Consider the following 20007-nt stretch of genomic DNA (forward strand, 5'->3'; position numbering starts at 1 on the left):
CACCCACCGGACAGAAGAGAGATAGATGCACGGGAGAGAGAAGAAAAAGAGAGGAGAGGAAGGAAGAGAAAAGAGAGAGAAAAAATTAAAATAATCCAACATACGGTATCCATCCGACACCACGTCAGCAAAATTAGTCAAAAAATAAATTAATATTATCGAGGGACCTTTTTTAAACGGATTCTATGAGTTTATGGGTACATATTTCTGGTATTATTTTGGTTTAGGGACGAAAAACGAACTTGGCTCCAAGTTCCGGGACCTTTGATGGATTTTTTTTCTTGATTTTTCCCATTGAAGAATTATGCCAGCAAGAGACCAAACTAATGATAAATCCAATTAATCTAATCATGAGGTTAATTAGGCAGCAGCTCCACTTGGCAATAGTACATACGTGCAAATCATGATCATAATTACTTGAAGCTTCAATCTGATCTATCAAGCACTAACCGTAGCTGACGTTTTATTTGTCTTGTGGCGTGCTAGACTGCTAAGTTTATGATGTACGTATGTCGTTTGACGGTATGACTGTATCGATCACTTGGTGCTTTCATGAGACAAAATTGTGAGATTGTTTTGTCTGTGACTAACAGTAAGAATTAGCTAATAAAATTGTACCTGACAATATCTAAGGAATGAGCGCACGTAAAAGTTATTTCCAAAGTTAGAGTTAGGAGCACCAACAAACTTGATTAGGCTCGTAAGATTTTAATTTGATCCGGAAGACGATGTTACCATCTTTCTTAAAATTAATTTTCCATACTTTTATACTTAAAAGGTCACCCGTTGCTATGCACGTGCCGATAGTATCTTTACCTACTTAAAAATATATAGTTTATTTCTATTTTCGTTCGTTCATTATGTTCTCCTGATACGTAGTCAATCGTTTACATCAAATACTATTTAAAATATTTTTATGGAACTCGAATGTCTATTAAATTATATATACATGACACATATATATGACATGTATTTTAATGGAATTTTATATGAAATGATTTTTTTTATTTCCGTGACAAAGCACGGGTATTGTGCTAGTAACTCTAAAAGAATAATCGAGCAGTCGAGTAAAAATGCCAAGCAAGATTTATATAGCAAAATTAGTCCTAAGTGGCCCAATTGACCAGCAAGCAAAACGCTGAAGGATAAAAGAAAAAAAATCCAAATAGCACAACTGAAGAAGAGACGCATTTGTTCAACAACTTGCTCTAAAGATTGTGTCAGCAATAGTGCTTTGGCAAACAGTGAACTTAACCCAGTAGTGCGATGGACAACAAGATGACAAGCATCGAAGCAGGAAGAAAGCATGCACTCTTACAACAGGCTGTGCCAAAATACCAAAACTGAAACATGCAACAGAATCGCTTCAAAACCTGAAGAACGCATATGTTTCAATCCCCCCGACGCACCCATTGCTCCAACCGCAGCTGTTTCAGTGGAGGACCAACATAGGGCTTTCCTTTGCGAGGGCACTTCCATTTCCCACGGAGCTCTGCTGATGGAGCAGCTGCTACCTCTGACTCTGAAACATTGGTCTTGTCTGCCAAGGGGCTTCTACCATTGCGCCCCTTCTGTTTCACAATGCCGTGCTTCTCTTGCGATCTTGCATTCTCTCTTTTCATTGGGGGCTTAAGGGTTCTGTTCGTCTTCGTTTCTTGTTCCGGTTTCTTCTTCCTCCTGATGGCCACAAAACCATCGGCTACAGATCTGTTCGTCTTCGTTTCTTGTTCCGGTTTCTTCTTCCTCCCGATGGCCACAAAACCATCGACTGCAGATGTTTCTTCATGTTCTTTATTACCCTTTGTGCTGTTGCCATGGCAAATTTCTTCCCCTGTAGAGTTTTCGTGTGTGTCAGATATGATGATGCCATCACAATTGATGGGTGACACGCTGTTCTGAATGCCATCTTCTTGGAACCGGCTTTCGTTGTGATCTTTTGGGGTACCCTTTTCAGTATGAGATGAAATCAAACTAATACTGTCACCAATTGGCAGTCTGCTGTGCTCTGTCTCCTGACCACCCTGGGAACCATCTTGAGTATCAGCTGAATCGATGCCATTACAGCCCACCACCAGCTCGAGGTTTTCAATTGCGCCTTCTTGAGTATCATTAGGCAAGCACATTCCGCTGCAATCTGGCAGAGGCAACATGGCGTGGCTTTCAGTTCCACAAGGCTTGCCGACACTGTCAAGAAAACCATCTCCGAACAAGCTCCGCAAGCTTTGCTTCCTCTTCCCGCCACGCTCCACGGTGCTCCTACTACCGGGGATCAGATCTCTTGTGCCAGAAACCTCACGCTCGTATCGGCGTCCTCCGAATTGGTTAATCCTCAAAGCAGCATCACCATCACCATCATCATCATGAGCGGTGCATTCCAAGAATGAATGCCCGGCCAACCCTACCTGGATTGGAATCATGGACAAGAATGGGCAAGTAAGATAGGAGCAAATCAAGCATGATGTGTTAGCTTTGCCTAGGAATCACTCCCTCACAACATACGTGAGGAAGAAGAACAGTAGCAAAAATAATAGATGAACACACAGGATACAGTGACAAACACTATCGGCAACGCACGCCTTCTCTTATTTATATTTAACACACAGTGACTTACACAGCTTAAGTAGCCTCGTGTACATGCATACAGCTTCAACAGCTTGGCCGGGTCATACGCATACATCATCCATCTTCGCAAGTCACGCTCCAACGTGCTCCACTCGTATGCATGCTGCAGGCTACCGATTCCACCGCACACCACTTGCTGATCCTATAGTCTAGTTAATAACCTGAAGACTCACTCCTGCTAACACATGCAGCACACGCACATGCTAATTTACTAGCTAGCTATTGCCCAACTACACTAACACACTAGTTTAGTACATGACTCAGGGTGAACACATCACGTATGAAGCTATCTACATGCTAAGACACAAACCTTGTCAAGATTAGTGATAACATGATGATCTGACAGAAACAAAAAGGACGCAAGCATTTTACCTTCTCCAGTGGATCCTGGGTCTCGATGCTGCTGTCGCTGCCATGGCCGCCACCAGCCAGCTCCGGTAACTCCGGCGACTCATACTCGTAGCTCGAGAACCAATTCTTGATATCCGACGGCTCTGACGAAAAACACCGGAAAATGACATGAGCACGAGCGGAAGATCCCAAATTTGCGTATCAAGGAATGGTAGAACCCGTCAGGGGGTAGAAATGGACCCACGGGATGGGAACGAGAGCGGGCGTGAGCTGCATCCGTGCACCTGCAGGAAGAATCGCCAACACGAGGGTGAGCATCCCAAGGAGTTGACCAATTGCGCTGGCGTGTAGAGCTCGACGGAATAGCAGTAAAGAAAGCAAGGGCATGGAGGGAGCCACTAGCCAGGGAGGGGAGGGGAAAGGGGATGTACCGGGATTGCGGCGGCGGATTCCTCGGGGACCTCGGCCATGGCGGCACCGGAGGTGGCAGCCCGTGAGGAAGATGATCCCGGGTTCGCGCTCTGAAAATTCGAAGCGCCCTGCGAAGGGAAAAGCAGCTCACGTCCTGGGTTCGCACTCTGAACCAAACATGCATGCACAAAGGGCTACCACTAACTTTTGCCAAATAAAATTTTGTGCATGCAGAGCTAATTATCGCATAAGTGGAAGAAGCAGCCTGAGAGAATCAAAATATCTGGTTTTCTTGACCTTCTGGAATCAAGCCATAACAACAGCTATTCTCCGAATGCATGGAGTAGTAAGGTAACCGAGTCACATACTCAAAACAACACATGGATACTATTTAATTGGCAAGATCACACCAAAAAAACTGGAAACTGGACAATTTGGTACCTTAGTACCAAGAAAGAGGATCGCAAATTAAAGACATAGATGGTTGGTTAAAATCGACAAAAAAAAAGCACCATGTAAGTCTACAAAATAAAATAAGCATATTACGTCATGAAATAAAGCAAAGTAATGGTGGTTAAAAAGTTCTACAATAACATCACACCATGAGCCTACACTAGAGTAATTGAGCATTGAAGATACACTGGAAATACGTAAATATTCACAATAAGGGTCTATTCGGTTAGGAGGAATTTTAACCCATGGGAATAGGAGAAGTGCAGGAATAGGAATGCATGTCCACATCAATCCATAGGAAATTTTCCAAGAGTTTTGAGTGGACGAAAATGTTCCTATGTTTTCTCTCTATAACATGTAGGAAAGGAAAACTTCCTTTGTTTTTCCTATACCTTATTCCTACAAACCAAATGGCTTTCGTAGGAATCCAATCTTTTTTTTTACTCCAAGACGAATAGGCCCTAATTGGTTAACTGAAACATTACCAATCTACCTACCTATAAACAGCATGAATTTAAGTGCATTAGGTTCAGATAGAAGATAACAGAATAGGTTATAAAAAGAGAAAAACAGCTAGATATTTAGGATCTTAAGTCATAAGTCAAAACACTACACAGAACAAAAACTAAGGACCAACCTGAATTTTGGCGGACTCGCTACCTAAGAAATAACAGCATCAGCCATGAAACATCCCCCATAAACATTACTGGCAGGCAAACAACAGGGGAATACTTAATACCTTGCAAGCTGCAACTACTAGCAAGCAAACATCACAGGAATACTTAATACCTTGCAAGTTGCAACTACATCCAACATAATGGGAATACTTGACCCCTTGCAAATGCATCTACATCCATATACAGCTTTGACTGAGTTCAATCAGAAGTACAGATGACTTCCCAGCCATAAGGACATACCCCACCCTGAGCACGCGTGCAAAAGGAATAACTTCAGTGTCTATATCTCGTCCAATCCCTAGCATCCAATCCTAGCGCATCGAAGTTAACCGAATGAGCGGACACTCTTAAAGTTACTAAATTTCTGATTTACTTGGGAATCAGTAAGCTTCCAACATACTACCGTGTGAGTGAAAGATGTACGATCCAATCTCCTTCCTGATCTAATCGCACCAATCAAATAGTGACAGCACAGCACAGCAAGCGAAGGCACAGGAGCACCCACCTGCTTCGTGATCTTGTGCACCACGTCGTCGGAGATACCGTCCCTCGCCGGCTGCTGCTGTTGCCCCTGCGCCGGCGGCGCCTGCTGGGCCTCCGCCTCGTGCTCCACCGGCGAACCGAACCCGCCCCCGACCGGCGGGTAGTACTCGAACGGCGGCGGGGGCGGAGGGGGCACCGCGGCGAAGAACGCCGCGGGGGGCGGGGCCGGCGCGGCGGCGAACACGCGGATCACCCCCGGCGGGGGCGGCGCCGCCGCCGCCCGCGGCACGAACTCCGGCGCCCGCGCGTTGAGCCGGCTGGAGGAGCCGCTCCGCGGAAGCTCCCCTGGCCGCTCCTCCGCCGCCGCCGGATCCGCCGCCTCCTGCTGCGACATTCTAGGGTTCCGCTTCCCGCGCCCCCGCAGCAGCAGCAAGCACTAGCAGAAGCTCAGTTGGTAGTAGCAGGCTAGCAGCAGCAGCAGCATTGGGCGTGATCAGTAGCAGCGGTGGCAGGCAGGGTAGCGACAGACAAGTGCGCCGGCGCCGCGGCGGAGAAGCAGGGGATTTCCCGACGGTCGCGGGGGCGCCGGCGAGGTCGGATATTTATAGCGCGGGAGGGGAATCCGGCGCCGCGGCCACCACCCGCTGCGCCCGCGTCCGTCCGATCGGAGAAAGGGAAGGCGACCCACGCGGGGCTACCCTGCGTGAACCCGGTGCACGGCTGGCGGTACGCGGTACGATTGGGCGTCGAGATGGGTGAGGCGAGGCGAGGCGGAGCGGGTGTATGGGCGGGGTGTGCGGAGTCGGGGGAGGGTCACTGAGGGGTGGGCCCATGGGGAGGATTGATTGGATCGAGGCGAGGCGGGCCGCACCCGCGCGGCGTCGCCCTTAGGCTGTCTTTTTGTTGGTCACCTAGGATGCTCTTGATATAGCAGTGTGAGCATTTTAACTTATTTAAATTTTTATTATAATACTAGTTACATACCCGTGCTTTGTTACGGATTTATGATGTATTATCAAATTTTTTATATAAATTAGTAATTTAAATTTATATGTAGATATCAATCTATATTTAACTGGTTTTTAATTTCAAGAAATTTGAGACTGCCACCACCACCTACTCCTTTTTATAGGAGTATAGATATATTATTATTTAAAATATCATCTAAAATAGATTTTTTACTCATATTAATTATCACTACAGCAGAACATCTATATAACGTTCATATATTTTTATAAATATATATTCTGCAGCAACCTCATCACGTTGTTATTGCTATTTTTTTATTAGATGTTGAGATATGGAGAGAGGGGAGAGAATATTATTATTTAGAGTTGAATGATGTTTTATTTTGAGATAATTGGATAGATGAATGCTAGAACTTTTTTTCTCTCAAATCATCTATTTTTATTATAGATGATCTACTCGGTTTGTTCTAAGAGCATTTTTACCAGATACTCTGTCATCATCTATGCTGAAAATAGAGTATGTGAGTAGGAAAATGTTACTCTAGTAGATACTTTATAGTATCATCTAAAATAGAGCATCAGAAACTCTAAGTATAGATATTCTCTCATCCCTTCATATCTCAACATCTAAAAAAAGAGAATAATAATAATATAAAAGGAGATGGTTATAAAATATTAATAAAATATATATGAATGATGTAATATGGATGGTTTATTGGAGTGATACGTGATATGAATAGATGATGAAATTTAGATGAACGGTTGAGAATGTTGTAAGAGAAGCAAGGGATTTTAGCACGTTGAATTAGAGAGGTTGTTGTCGGTACCGACTCGTATGACCTTTCTAGCATTAATTTTATAGGTTTTTTTTAACCGAAATCAGTATTGTTGTCGTAGAATCCTAGTAAAATTTCTCTAATCTTAATAGGCGCCTAGTCGGCATTGTTTTTACGTATAGCATATGTGACTATAATTTGCATCCATCCATTTTTGCACGCTGGTTATAGTAAAAAAAAATAGCCACTGACTCGTGTGGCAATCCAATGGGATGATGGCACTGTTGTCCGGCCATCCAAATGATATGGATTTAGACTATAATAGCTATTTTATTCTGTAGCGTTTGGCACGTTGGATTGCCATATCGGAAGGATTAGGCGAAATTGGACATGCAAGGAACACTAGTATCAGGATTAAGGCCATGTTTGATTTATATTGTTGTGGAGATTATTGTTGTAGATTATCTACTTTTAAATGAATAAATTATTTTTTTATAAAATAAAGTTTAACAAATGTAGTAGTTTAAGTAAGTGGTCTAAGCAACGGGGTGGAAGCATGTTTTTTCTTCAGAAAACTTATTTCTTGAAGCATAGAGCAAATAATTCGATGAACAAGCTGAAAAGCATAAGGCCTAAATTTTTTAAGGATGTAATTTATGCCGTAACATAGTTGAAATGGCAAATCGCATTTACACAATCATTCTAGGGATAAATCGTGCTTTAGTCCTTTTGGCCCATTTGATTTGTAGAAATAACGTATGGAAACTTTTAGGATTTCAATCATATAGAAAAAAAATTCCTAATACCTTTAAAAAAAACCGAATCATATCATCGTACTCTTACAAAAGAAGTCAATGATGTAGCATGTGAATTTACCAACAACCAACTCTTATATATATTTTACTTTAACATTTCAAATGAATAGTGCTGCATGTTGATTCTACACCCTTCGTTTTTTATTTAACATTGTTGACTTTTGAACCATATTTGACCGATTATCTTATTCACAATTTTTTACAAATATATAAAATTATAAGTCATTCTTAAAGTTTAGTTAGTAATAAATCAAATCATAACAAAAATAACTAATAATTATACATATTTTTAAATACGAATGTTAAACCCAAAAGTCACAGAGGGGTATCTTATTTCATGTCTAAAACACAAATTTTTTTCGCAAACGCTCACAACGCACGCACGCAAACCCCCTATGAACACCTTTAAAGACTAGCCGACAAACCTTAGGTGCTACTAAGGCCTTTCAAACCAATAGGCTAAAGGCCCTTTCGCATCTAAAACACAAGTTTATTATACAAACACATTACAATTTACAAATCTATAGTATCGAACTGTTCTAAAATCCTCACAATTGATTTGTTCCAAACAATATCTCTAATTTATATTTTTATCCGTAGCAAACCATGTTATTAAGCTAATTTTATTTGGTATTCCTATAGAATGCAAACATTTTGAAGGAAAGTTAAGAGTTAGCAATAGCTTAAACCTCTTGAAAAAAATCCATTTGAGTCTATTTCTCTAATTCGTTATGTACGTTTTTATTGCAGTGTATTCAAATAATTGTTCTTGTATTTTTTTTCCTGTGTTTATAATCTGTTTTAATGTTTCGACCGTGCAAATCACATCCAAATTATACGTTTTTTTCCCAAATTTGCGTATCAAGGAATGGGAGAACCCGTCAGAGGGTAGAAATGGACCCACGGGATTGGAACGAGAGCGGGTGCGAGCTGCATCCGTGCGCCTGCAGAAAGAATCGCCAACGCGAAGGTGAGCATCCCGAAGTGGCGATCAATTGCGCCGGCGTGTAGAGCTCGATGGAATAGTAGTATAAAAAGCAAGGGCATGGGCATGGACGGAGCCAGGGAGGGGAGGGGAAAGGGGATGTACCGGGATTGCGGCGGCGGATTCCTCGGGGACCTCGGCCATGGCGGCACCGGAGGTGGCAGCCTGTGAGGAAGATGAAGAAGATGATCCTGGGTTCGCGCTCTGAAAATTCTAAGTGCGCCGCGAAGGGAAAAGCAGAAGCTCACGTCCCGCGCGAAGCGAAAAAATTGCCGCGAAGAGGACGAGACAGAAGGACTTGACTTTTCGTCAACGCATTGATCGGGCTGTCAGGCCCATGGTGGATCGAAATGCCGGGCCCAAATAGTCCGGCCCATATAAAATTCTCTTTTATCTTTTCTCGACGAGAAGAGAGTGTTGATTCCCGTCAGAGACAACAGCAAAACGTTGACTTTGCGTTCAAGACAGTTAGGCCGCGTTCAGCAAGAGGTATAAGTTAAAGTAGTGCTTAGATGGCAAAATTTTTTAGGCAAGAGGTCACATCGAACGTTTGATCGGATGTCAGAAGGAGTTTTTGGACACGGATGAAAAAACGAATTTCACAGTTCGGCTGGAAACCGCGAGACGAATTTTTTGAGCCTAATTAAGCCGTCATTAGCACATGTTGGTTACTGTAGCACTTACGACTAATCATGAACTAATTAGGCTCAAAAGATTCGTCTTAAGATTTCTTCCATAATTGTGCAATTAGTTTTTTGATTCATCTATGTTTGATGCTCCATTTAAATGTCTAAAAATTTGATGTGATGTTTTTAGAAAAATTTTTGAAAACTAAACAAGGCCTAACTTAACCCCGTTTTCTATATGCACGTTTCTCGAACTGTTAAATGATGTATTTTTACAAAAAAATTCTATAGAAAAGTTGTTTTAAAAAAATCATATTAATCTATTTTATATTTTTTTAATAATTAATTAATCCTGTAATAATCTATTACTATGTTTTCTGCACCGAATAAGTAAACTTAGCCACCCATAAACGAACGCGACCTTACCTTCAAAAGAAGCGAGTCAATTGTTTTAGCGGAAGTCAACATTTCATCTTTGTCTGAAACAGGTGAGGATTGTAGAAAAAATCATACAACATATTTATGAATGAAAAATAATTTATAAATAAAACTTTTATACACGTATTCTTAACGATCTTGGATCAAACACTTAAAAAATAAATTTCGGTGAATAAAAATTCTAAAATTAAATCTAATCTTAACATTAAAATTTCAAATTTTAATTTATAAACCTAAGAAAAACGAAAATATGAGGCGATACTCTCTGCTGGTTACTACTCGGTTAGACAGCTTGGTGGATCGTTCTCCCCAAATGCCACCCCCTGCGCGTTCCGGCAGAGCGACTCCGCCGGCTGCTCCTCCTCCCCCTCCGGCGGCCGGTACCTCAGCCGGACGTCCCGCATGGTGATCTCCTCGCACGGTTGGCTCGGGCTGCACTCGAACCTCACCGCCACCGCCGTTGCCGACGTCCCCTCCACGTCCGTGTACGACACGTTGCTGATCTTGATCCCCGACCCCTGAACACGACGGAGAGGAACACTGGCATCGATCGGCAGCCATGGATGGATCGCGGAAGATCGATCTTGGGTGTACCTCGGTTGGGCAGCTGACGTTGCCGGGGCAGTAGTTCTGGTCGACGATGATCGGGTTCCTGACGCCGCTCATGACGACGCCGGAGAAGGCGACGCCGGAGACGGCCCCGCTGTTCGCCTTCGCCCACGTCTTGATCCGCAGCCCGTTCGTCGTCCCGGCGAGCGCCGCGCCCTTCACGGTGATGTTGCGCACGGCCACCTGCTCCGGCGTGTCCCCCAGGCTCCCTATGCTGGCAAACAACAACGGAAATGTAGCTATGGTGGTACGAGCAGACGACGCGGATTGAGGCTTGGTCGCTCGCCTGATGCCGTGGCCGGGGCCGCACGTGACGGCCTCGATCCAGACGTCGGAGGAGCCCTCCACCATGGAGACGCAGTCGTCGCCGGTGCCGATCACGGCGTTGCGGACGGTCACGCCGGTGGACTGCTTGATGTGGATGCCGTCCGTGTTGGGGCTGTCCCCGGGCGCCGACACCACCGTGTCGACGATCGCCACGCCGGAGCTCGCCTGCACGGTGACGTGGATCCCGGCGCTGTCGCGCGACGTGAGGCCCCGCACCACCACGTTCTTCGACCGGTGTATCGTCAGCGACCTCGTGGCGGCGGGGCAGTCCGGCCGGCCGGCGCGCCTGCACGCCCAGAACGCCCGGCCGCGGCCGTCGAGCGTCCCGCCGGCGACGGACACGCCGTCCACGTCCTGGAACACGATCCAGAGCTGCACCCCGGCGTACGGCACGGGCGCGACGACCGTGGCCCCCGCCATGTCCACGGTCACCGCGCCGCTCCTGCACGGCCCGGCGAACCTCGCCCTGGACACCAGGAACACCCCGCCCGCCGGCACGACCACCGTCGCCGGCGCGTCGTCCGCGCACGCCGCGGACCACGCGGCCACGAACGCCCCCGCGCTGTCCGTCGCCCCGCCGTCGTCGCCCACCGCGCCATAGTCAACCACAATGTACGTCGCCGCCGCCGCCGCCGCCGCTGCGACGAGCATCGATACCAAGAAGCCAGCGACAGCTCCGGCGCCGGCGCGGCGCGGCATTGCCGCACAAAAATAAGGATTCTTGGCGCGAAGCAACAAGAGTTGGTTGAGCAAAGCAAAGCAACACGGTTTGATGTGGCCTAAACTGTCTTGCACTGTACGTGTGGGTTGTTTCCATGTGAAGATGATTACTTGTAAGCTTAGGTAATGCACAGCTTAATATGTGGACCAGTTGCTACAAGTAGCTGGCTGAGTTCAAGAGCAGCTTTGCAGGACATGGCCTTTTCTTCTTCCTCTTTTCAGTGACCACGGAGCACCATGGTACTCCTACCTGACAGTCCGTGGCCGTACGTTGTCCCTTCTGGATTTGGTTGCTCCCAGCTCCTAATTATGAACTAAAAGTGAAGCTATTGGTTTTAACTGATCTTTCAGGCTAGCATGTGGGGAAGTAAACCTGTCCAGAGGTCGGGCCGGGTCTGATAAAATCCATGCCCGAGCCAGGCCCCCGCCTAACTCCAATAGATCGTTTACAGGCTGTAAGAGCATCTCCAATATTTTTAGCCTCTAATAGAAGGCACCAATTTCACAATTTGTCCACAAAGAGATACTCCTACCGAGGCATAATGACTGAAAAGTCCAACATGTTAATCCGCACGAACACTTTACATGGATACACATTTTATAAATTTATAATCTTTGTGCAAACAACTTACAAACATATCTATTTTTTCCTACTAGATACTTTATATGTTAAATTTGATTTCACGTATAACTTTTCTATATATAAACTTTTTACATATAAAGATGATTTTATATATACAAACAGAAAGTATACATACAAACTTTTGTAAGTATATAAAGTATTAATGTGGGTTAAATAACGGTGAATGTTCGTCCATTAGACCGACCTCACAAAGAGATATCTGTCCACACGTCAAGCCAGACCAGTCTTCAAAGTGGGCCAAAAAAAGTGTAAAAGGCCAAGCCTCAGCCCAACGCTGACCTAAAATACTCCTTCTGGTTCTTACCATTAGAATAGTGTTAGGTTAACTATTTTAAACTTTAATATTTAATTAAAAATCAAATATTTTAAACTTTAGCATTTAAGACAAAACCATATATTTTGAACTTTAGCATTTAATAATAAAAATATAAGATTGATTTATGTAAGCATTATGTTACTAGATTTATCATTACGATGTTACTTAGATTTATCATTAAACTAACTATTACTATCATAATATGCAACTCTTTTTATTTAAGATGAATTATTTTTTAAAAAATTATTATTCAATATAACATCTTGAAGATTGTATCAAAGATTTGATGGTAGCTATAATGGAAAAAGTTTAATTTGACTCCTTCACATATAGGTTGGATCTGATTTGTAATCCTCAATAGCAAAATCGGGAATAACAACTCCTCCAACTATTAAAACCATGCAAAAACAACTCCTTCGGTTATTTAGAGGACGACTTCCACATGCGTGACAACCTCGTCATCGGATGAATTAAAAACATGCATGGAGCCCGCATTCTCTCTCCATCCATCCTCTCTCTCACACTTTTCTTTGCTGTGAACAACCAACGAGACCTGCACTTGCACGGAGGGAGGTAACGATGGGGCGGTGGTCGACAAGCCTACAGCATGAGACTTCTTGAAATCTGGTGAGGTCACGAAGCTCTGGCTCCCATCTACGCCCAATGGGTGTCAAAATTTGAATGTTGACATGTCACACGAAGACCTGAGAGTCAATCCTAGACAACTTTAGTGTAGGACCTAAATCTTAGAATGCGCGGACGTGCCAGTCAGTTTGATCCTGCAACTGACAATATTAAGTATAAAACAAGCCGATCGGCTATCGAGCCGATAGATAACTAAGTATCCAGTCGATCAGATGTTGATGCAACAACGATTAGTCGATAGGATGAGCAGACAGTAGCACGCCCAGGTCGTCCCACTTATTTTTTTTCATGTATTTTTTTATTTCCCCTAAATTTTGCATATTTTTTATATTTTCCTAATTTTTTCTAATTTTTATTAGTTTTTCTTTTTTTTTAAAAAAAAATTAGATCAAACGTGCTAATGAGCCTTGGCTGACCCACGTGCCACATTTGGGCCTGGGTTAGCACGACACAGCCCATAGCCTTGTTGGGCGGGCCGTGGCCACGGCACGTGGACCGACATGGCACAACCCGCTACATGGTTAGCGCCTAACTGGCAGTGCCGTAGCGGGCCATACCCAGACATGCCGTGGCCCATGCCGGCCCATTTGACCATGGCTACCACATAGCACTGGGCTTTATCAGGTTTTATTCGGTCTTTCAATTTTTTGGGCGCTGCGGCTTCAAAGTTTAGACCAGTTCGATACGCCATCAGGACAGCTCAGACTTGGTTTGAACATGCCTATACATTTAATTCAGTTCGAAGATGCACATGTAACATTCCAAATATTCGTAACCAGTTATTTTGAAAACCAGTATATTTTAGACAAATTTGTAATACATGTGTAAATATTTTTAACTTTTGCAATGATTTGAGCATGCTTTAGCTTCTTTGCAAACGCGGAAAGAGTCGCTTAATCCGGCCGTTAAAATGGCCGGCGCCGCCGACTTCGTCACTGACCAATACGCTACCCATGGGCGAGTCGCCGTCGCTTCCGGTTGCACCAATCAATGGTTGCTTTTCGTTGCAAATAGCCAAGATTTCACATGCACATGCAATCATTGTATGCGTGTGTGCTAGCTAATCTCGTACGTTTGCCTCGGCGGCCGTGCTCGTGCGGTCAGAGGCAGCTCGGCGGGCTGACGGCGCCGGACGCCGACCCGCCGGCGTTCTTGCAGAACGACTGCGCCGGCTTGCCGTCGTACGTCAGGTTGATGTTCTTGAGCCTGATCCCCGTGCACGGGTTGCTGCCGCTGCAGTCGAACTTCACCGCCACCTCCGTCGCCGACGTCCCCGTGATGTCGTCGTACTCCACGTCGCTGATCTTCACGCCGGAGCTCTGGTCAACAACCATGGCCATCGAGCTCACAATGAGCTTCAGCAATGGCGTGTTGCAAGCAAGCGAGAAGAATCTGTAAGTCGTTTGACGTTACCTGGCCGGGGCAGTTGACGTTGCCGGGGCAGTAGTTCTGGTCGACGACGATGGGGTTCCCGACCCCGCGCATGGCGACGCGGGTGAACCTAACGCCGGCGACGCGGCCGGCGTTGGGCTTCCCCCACGTCTTGATCCGGAGGCCGTTCTGCGTGCCGGTGAGCACCGCGGACTCCACCGTCACGTTGCGGACCTCCCCCTCGCCGGCGCCCCCGCCGAGGCTGCCGATGCTGATCCCGTGTCCCGGGCCGCACCGGATGCTGCGGAGGACCACGCCGGAGGTGCCCGGCCCCATGGAGACGCAGTCGTCGCCGGTGCCGACCGTCGCGCTGAGGATGGAGACGTCGCGGGAGAGCGCCACGTGGATGCCGTCGGTGTTGGGGCTGTCCGCCGGCGCGGTGATCCTGAGGCCCTGGAGCGTCACGCCGGCGCAGTCGAAGATGGACACGTGGACGTTCTTGCTGTCCACCAGCGTCACCCGTTTCACGGACACGTTGTTCGACTGGCTGATGTCCAGCGTCTGAAAGCAAAATTCGATCGAATTATCAACAAAAAGGGGCAAGTTCGATCAAATTTGGTGCAGTACGTGATTCATGGTTGGTCACTGACGGTGGTGCCGGGCGGGCAGTCGCGGCCAGCGGCGGCCTTGCAGGCCCAGAAGGAGCGGCCGTTGCCATCGAGCGTGCCGCCGCGGATGGCGAGGCCGTGGGCGTAGTGGAACATGATCCACGACGTGTTGGCGACGGCCGGCGGCGCGACGACGGTGCCGTCGATGGCGAGCACCACGCCACCGGCGCTGCGGCAGGGGCCAAGGAAGTACGCCTGCCCGACCAGGAACGTCCCCGCGGGGACGCGCATCACCGGCCGGTACCCGTCGTCTCCGCACGCCGCCGCCCACGCGGCGAGGAACGCCCCCGCCGCGTCCACCCTGCCGCCCGCCCGCGCCCCGTAGTCCACCACGCTGTACTCCGTCGCCGCCGCCGCCGCCGTCGCGAGCGCTACGACTACGAGGACGACGACGCCGACCACCGCCACCACCATGACGGCCATATCCCCCTCTTCTTGATCCCACAAGCTGATCGATACGATGCGGTGAAAGAGGGCGCGCCGGCGACACGGAATCAGCAGCGAGAGATTGGTCGTATTTATGGCGGTCTTTCTTGCATTTGCTCGCAAGTCGCGTTGCGTTGATTTGCAGGTTGGCGGCGCGGCCGTCCATGTTCGTTGCCTCGGAGTGCGTGCGGCGTGGCAAGGTGATGAGCTATAGGTATATCGGAGTGTGTGTGGGTGAAGGATTGCGGCGCGGCGATGGAGGTGAAGGTGCATGCGGTCGTAATGATCGATGAGAGGCCGTACGTACGTGGTACGTACTGCGTAAGAGCAAGTTCAATAGCATAGACAACTACTAGCTCTAATTTATCTATAGTCAATCTAATAGCTAATTTATACAATAGTTACCTACAAAACATTAGTATATGGTCCCACATGTCATACACACACTGTGTCTTGACGTTCGTGTACACATGACTACAAATTAGTAACCCACTTCTCTTATCTCTCCACTCTTATCTCTTTAAAATATGCTTATAGCTGGCTTATAGCCTGATATTGTATCTAAGATTGCCGTACATGCATACCGCGGCATGTCCCTGTGCAGTTAAAACTGGTAATTCACCCCATATTTTCGTTCAGCTCACAAGTTAGAGTTTAAATTTTTAAAATTTAATTTAGAGTTGATTTTTGAAGGTTTTTTTAGTTCATTGAAATTTATTTTTCTTAGCTTTTATATAGCTAAGAATATGCATATAACAATTTTATTTAAAAATATACCATTTGACGAGTGAGCAAGTTCAATAATATAGCCAACTACTAGTTCCAATTCATCTCTAGTCAATCTAATAGCCAATTCATACAATATCTACCTACAAAACATATACTACCTTATCCCACCCGTCATACACACATTGTATTTGGAGTTCGTGCTGCAAGTGACTACAAATCTATAATTAACTGCTCTTCTCTCACCTCTTTTATCTTCTTAAAATGTGTTTATAGTTGGCTTAGGGCAGCTCTAATAAGGTGTATAGAGGAGAGAAATGTATGGGAAGAATATATACATTGGAGATTGGAGGGAGGTGCTAAACTAAATTTTCTAAACACCCATTGTTTATTTAAACAACTAGTGCTTAGATTGAAAAAATATTTTAGTTACATATTTAATGTTTCATGGTGGGGAAAGGTGAGAAGGATGACATCTTTTTATCTCAGTGGATCCCACCTTAGTCTAAGTTATATGAGTCTAGGCATTGGAGCACACTTGACTAAACTAACACCTTATGACATATCCATACTTAAAACTTACTATGAAAATATACACTAAATATGGCCTTAGAGTCAGCTGTTGTACCTGCTCTAAGGGCATGTACAACAGTATAGATAACCGTTGTCTATTTGATATGCACAGGCAACTAAATAGATAAGTTGTACAATAGATAGCGTACTTACTTATCTATATAATATTTAATACACTATTTTTTTATGTCCTATAGTTGTGGCATGCAACCAATGCATGATGTTTTTCTTTAGAAAATATTGCATGCGACTTTGGAGCACGTGCTTAAGCAGTAGATGAACAAAGAGACATCGTCCAAATTTTTGTTGAGTTAATGATGTCACGTAGAATGATTAATCTGATATAAATGTATATAGACGGTCATCGTCTCAATGTCTCACTGTTGTATATGCCCTAAGGGCTAAGCACACTCCAATACATAGTGCTTAGTAAGATGCTTAACAACATTCAAGCATCTCACTGAGTAATATGTATTTGAGGTGCCCTAAGAGAGACGGTTGGCGCTTGCATATGCATATGCTTGGCGTAGGATATGGCTAAATTTTTGTGTCAGCGTGAAGGCTCATGCATGCATCCACCTTGGTTTCGAAAATTGGAAGTCCACGCGACCAATCATCGCTTCTTCGACCGCAAAGTGCAGGTTGACGATTGCAAACAATAACCCTTTTTTTCTCTCTTCGGAGATCGCGTGTCCTTAAGCATTTAACTTTTTATCACTTTTAAAATTAGATGATAATAGATTTATCATTCACTGTCTATGACATGTGGATCCTTATGTGTATATGATATGTGAATCCAGTGGCAAATCTGTTATGACCAAATGTAAGATTGGTAAAAGTTAATTATTCCCTCGAGTGAACCATGGGCCAAATTTTTATTTTTTTTCACACGCATGCTTTCCGAACAACTAAATAGTATATTTTATAAAAAAATGTATATATAAAAGTTGTTTAAAAAGTTCATATCAATCTATTTTTCAAGTTTAAAAAACAATATTCAATTAATCACGTGCTAATGATTTTCTTTCTTTCACATTGGCCGATGTGACTTTGTTGTCACAGGTAGTTTACGACTTAGAGTGTTGTGTTTTTCTCCAACTTTTTCAGTCCCTGTCACATCGAATGTTTGGACACTAATTAGAAGTATTAAATACAGACTATTAATAAAACATATCCCATACTTTGGACTATTTCACGAGATGAATCTATTGAGTCTAATTAGTCCATGATTAACGAATGTGATGCTACAGTAAATATTTGCTAATCATGAATTAATTAGGTTTAAAAAATTTGTCTAACGAAATAGCCTTTATTTATGTAATTAGTTTTGTTATCAATCAATATTTAATAATTCTAATTAATGTTTAAACATCCGATATGACAAGAAAGTAAAAAATCCTTGGATCCAAACAGCCACTTAAGAACAAGCCCACATGTGCAGAGGGAAGGAGAGATTGGCAAGCAGCCAATCACACTGTACCAGCTTGGTACTACCTATGTTTCAAGACCTGTTGGGCTGCTACTTGGATTTCCTGGGACACATATATTGGATTGGACATGATGTTCTTGGAGCCCAAGTTAATAGTAAAAGCAATTACTAGCTATAAGCTCGTATTAGAACTAACATGTACAATAAATTATTTATAATATTTATTTATAATGGCTTCAGTGTTTTTTCTATCTCTTTCTTACTTGTGTATTTAATGCATCTATCTTAGGGCATCTACAATGTGATTCAAAAGTGATCCATAAGTAATATAATATGTGATTTAGCCACCTAGTAATATTGTGAAACTAGTCCATAGCAAAAAAATAACAAAAATCTACACATAAGCATATGAGCTGTCCATAGAGAATGAAATACATAATCTGTCTCTATCTCTTCTCTCCTTCTAATGCTATTTGCTATCTATATACATTGTGAATGTCACAATAGTTAAAGTTTATAATACGTGCGTCCCATCTATATGGACTACTTTTACCATATACATTGTTGTCCTAAGAGCATACTCTCTATGTCCCAAAAAGAAACAATCTTTTGGTTTCTGTGTTCAACGTTTGACCATTCGTCTTATTTGAAAGACTTATTAAAAAATTAAAAAAATAGTCACACATAAAGTACTATTTATATTTTATCATCTAATAAAAATAAAAACATTAACCATAAAAATTTAAATAAGACGAAAAGTCAAACATTATATCTAAAAACGGAATAGTTGTCTTATTCTAGGATGGAGGGAGTATGTAGTGCTATATTTTACATAAAATTCAATTCACTTTATTTATTTTATCTCTCCTCTAAGTCAGCTTGTAGTCTCCTACTATATATGCTCTTAGAAACAAAGACGTTGTCGACGATTTAGGTCCGCAATAATAATATATGGGGTAGCTCAAAGGCGTAGAGAACGATGTTTAGTATGAAGACGGAGATTTACCCAGATTCGAACTCTCAGCTAGCAAAATAATATCCTAGTCCTACTTGGCGATAGGGATGGCAATGAGTAAATACACATCGGGTATTGGTACCCCAGACCCATACCTATCAGCAAAATTTCGCATCATCAAAATGCCCATACCGGTCACGGTTAGGAAAATTTCCCCAGACCCATATACCCACTTGGGTAAACCTTATTTGTCGGGTCACCCGTATACCCGCAACAGTTTAAAACGATCTAAATTACATAGTTTTCATATAGTATATTACAGTAGACACTAGATACTTAAGACATCACATATTCATATAGTGTGGTGGAAAATATATGGATGGTTTAAATACCTAGGGTTTTGGTTAATTGGGCTAGGCTAATTTGATATTGGGTCATGATGCGCATTTAAACTTGTGGGTATTTATTACCCATGAGTAAACGGGTATAGAGATCATAATAACTTTTTTATACTCGCGTACCCATCGGGTGAATGTATTTGCCTGATTACTTATCCACGGATGATATATTTAGTTCATACCCGTACCCTAATGGAGTAAATACCCATCGGGTCTTGGGTCACGGGTCCCGTTGACATCTCTACTTGGCGATTGTATTCGGTGATATGTAGATGATAATGTGTGTGTCCAGAGTGTGCCCCGTATCCCTTATACAGTAGGGGATATGACTTATAAATATTGTCATAATCTAATAAGACTAAGATCTATTCTGTCGGATACGGTTGGACCTAGTGTTCCCGATATGTAATCCGAATATTACCAAACTACTTAACCTATTCGGTACAGATGACATTGCCTTTCTATTTGGTATCCTCTAACCTATATGTACATGTACAACTTATGGATGTAGTACATGTATCTCACAACAGCCCTCGGAGTCGTACATATTCCATGTACATTTTGTTGGGTGGTCGTAGAGAAAAATATAACTCGTT

At 44.0% G+C, this 20007-nt stretch overlaps 3 protein-coding genes across 3 annotated transcripts; all 3 read right to left on the bottom strand.

The window, feature by feature from the left end:
• Positions 1-1215: 1215 nt before the first annotated feature.
• LOC102707626 lies at positions 1216-5391 on the bottom strand. Its single transcript, XM_006663274.3, has 5 exons — positions 5020-5391; positions 3405-3512; positions 3218-3257; positions 2995-3116; positions 1216-2402 (listed from the first exon to the last, which is right to left on the bottom strand). The coding sequence occupies exons 1-5, from the start codon at positions 5389-5391 to the stop codon at positions 1392-1394; spliced, it is 1653 nt and encodes a 550-aa protein (XP_006663337.2). The 3' UTR covers positions 1216-1391.
• Positions 5392-9785: 4394 nt separating this feature from the next.
• On the bottom strand, positions 9786-11325 carry LOC102707910 (polygalacturonase-like). The gene is made up of 2 exons (XM_015842131.2): positions 10200-11325; positions 9786-10123 (listed from the first exon to the last, which is right to left on the bottom strand). The coding sequence occupies exons 1-2, from the start codon at positions 11238-11240 to the stop codon at positions 9881-9883; spliced, it is 1284 nt and encodes a 427-aa protein (XP_015697617.2). The 5' UTR covers positions 11241-11325; the 3' UTR covers positions 9786-9880.
• Positions 11326-13965: 2640 nt separating this feature from the next.
• Positions 13966-19460, bottom strand: LOC102708193 (polygalacturonase-like). Its single transcript, XM_040528798.1, has 4 exons — positions 19406-19460; positions 14887-15281; positions 14279-14797; positions 13966-14184 (listed from the first exon to the last, which is right to left on the bottom strand). Exons 1-4 carry the CDS (start codon positions 19458-19460, stop codon positions 13966-13968), a joined length of 1188 nt encoding a protein of 395 aa, XP_040384732.1.
• Between the last annotated feature and the right edge of the window lie 547 nt (positions 19461-20007).

Source organism: Oryza brachyantha, chromosome 11, assembly GCF_000231095.2.
Source record: "Oryza brachyantha chromosome 11, ObraRS2, whole genome shotgun sequence".
NCBI classification, from domain to species: domain Eukaryota; kingdom Viridiplantae; phylum Streptophyta; class Magnoliopsida; order Poales; family Poaceae; genus Oryza; species Oryza brachyantha.

Coding starts and splice junctions, on each gene's coding strand:
- LOC102708193 (XM_040528798.1), bottom strand. CDS start 19,460: ATGCGCATCATGACCCAATATCAAATTAGCCTAGCCCAATTAACCAAA. Junction 15,282..19,405: donor CCAATTAACCAAAACCCTAG/GTATTTAAACCA, acceptor TCGTCCTCGTAG/TCGTAGCGCTCGCGACGGCG. Junction 14,185..14,278: donor ACGTCAACTGCCCCGGCCAG/GTAACGTCAAAC, acceptor GTTGTTGACCAG/AGCTCCGGCGTGAAGATCAG.
- LOC102707910 (XM_015842131.2), bottom strand. CDS start 11,240: ATGCCGCGCCGCGCCGGCGCCGGAGCTGTCGCTGGCTTCTTGGTATCG. Junction 10,124..10,199: donor ACGTCAGCTGCCCAACCGAG/GTACACCCAAGA, acceptor CGTCGTGTTCAG/GGGTCGGGGATCAAGATCAG.
- LOC102707626 (XM_006663274.3), bottom strand. CDS start 5,391: ATGTCGCAGCAGGAGGCGGCGGATCCGGCGGCGGCGGAGGAGCGGCCA. Junction 3,513..5,019: donor TGCACAAGATCACGAAGCAG/GTGGGTGCTCCT, acceptor TTCCCTTCGCAG/GGCGCTTCGAATTTTCAGAG. Junction 3,258..3,404: donor AATCCGCCGCCGCAATCCCG/GTACATCCCCTT, acceptor TTCTTCCTGCAG/GTGCACGGATGCAGCTCACG.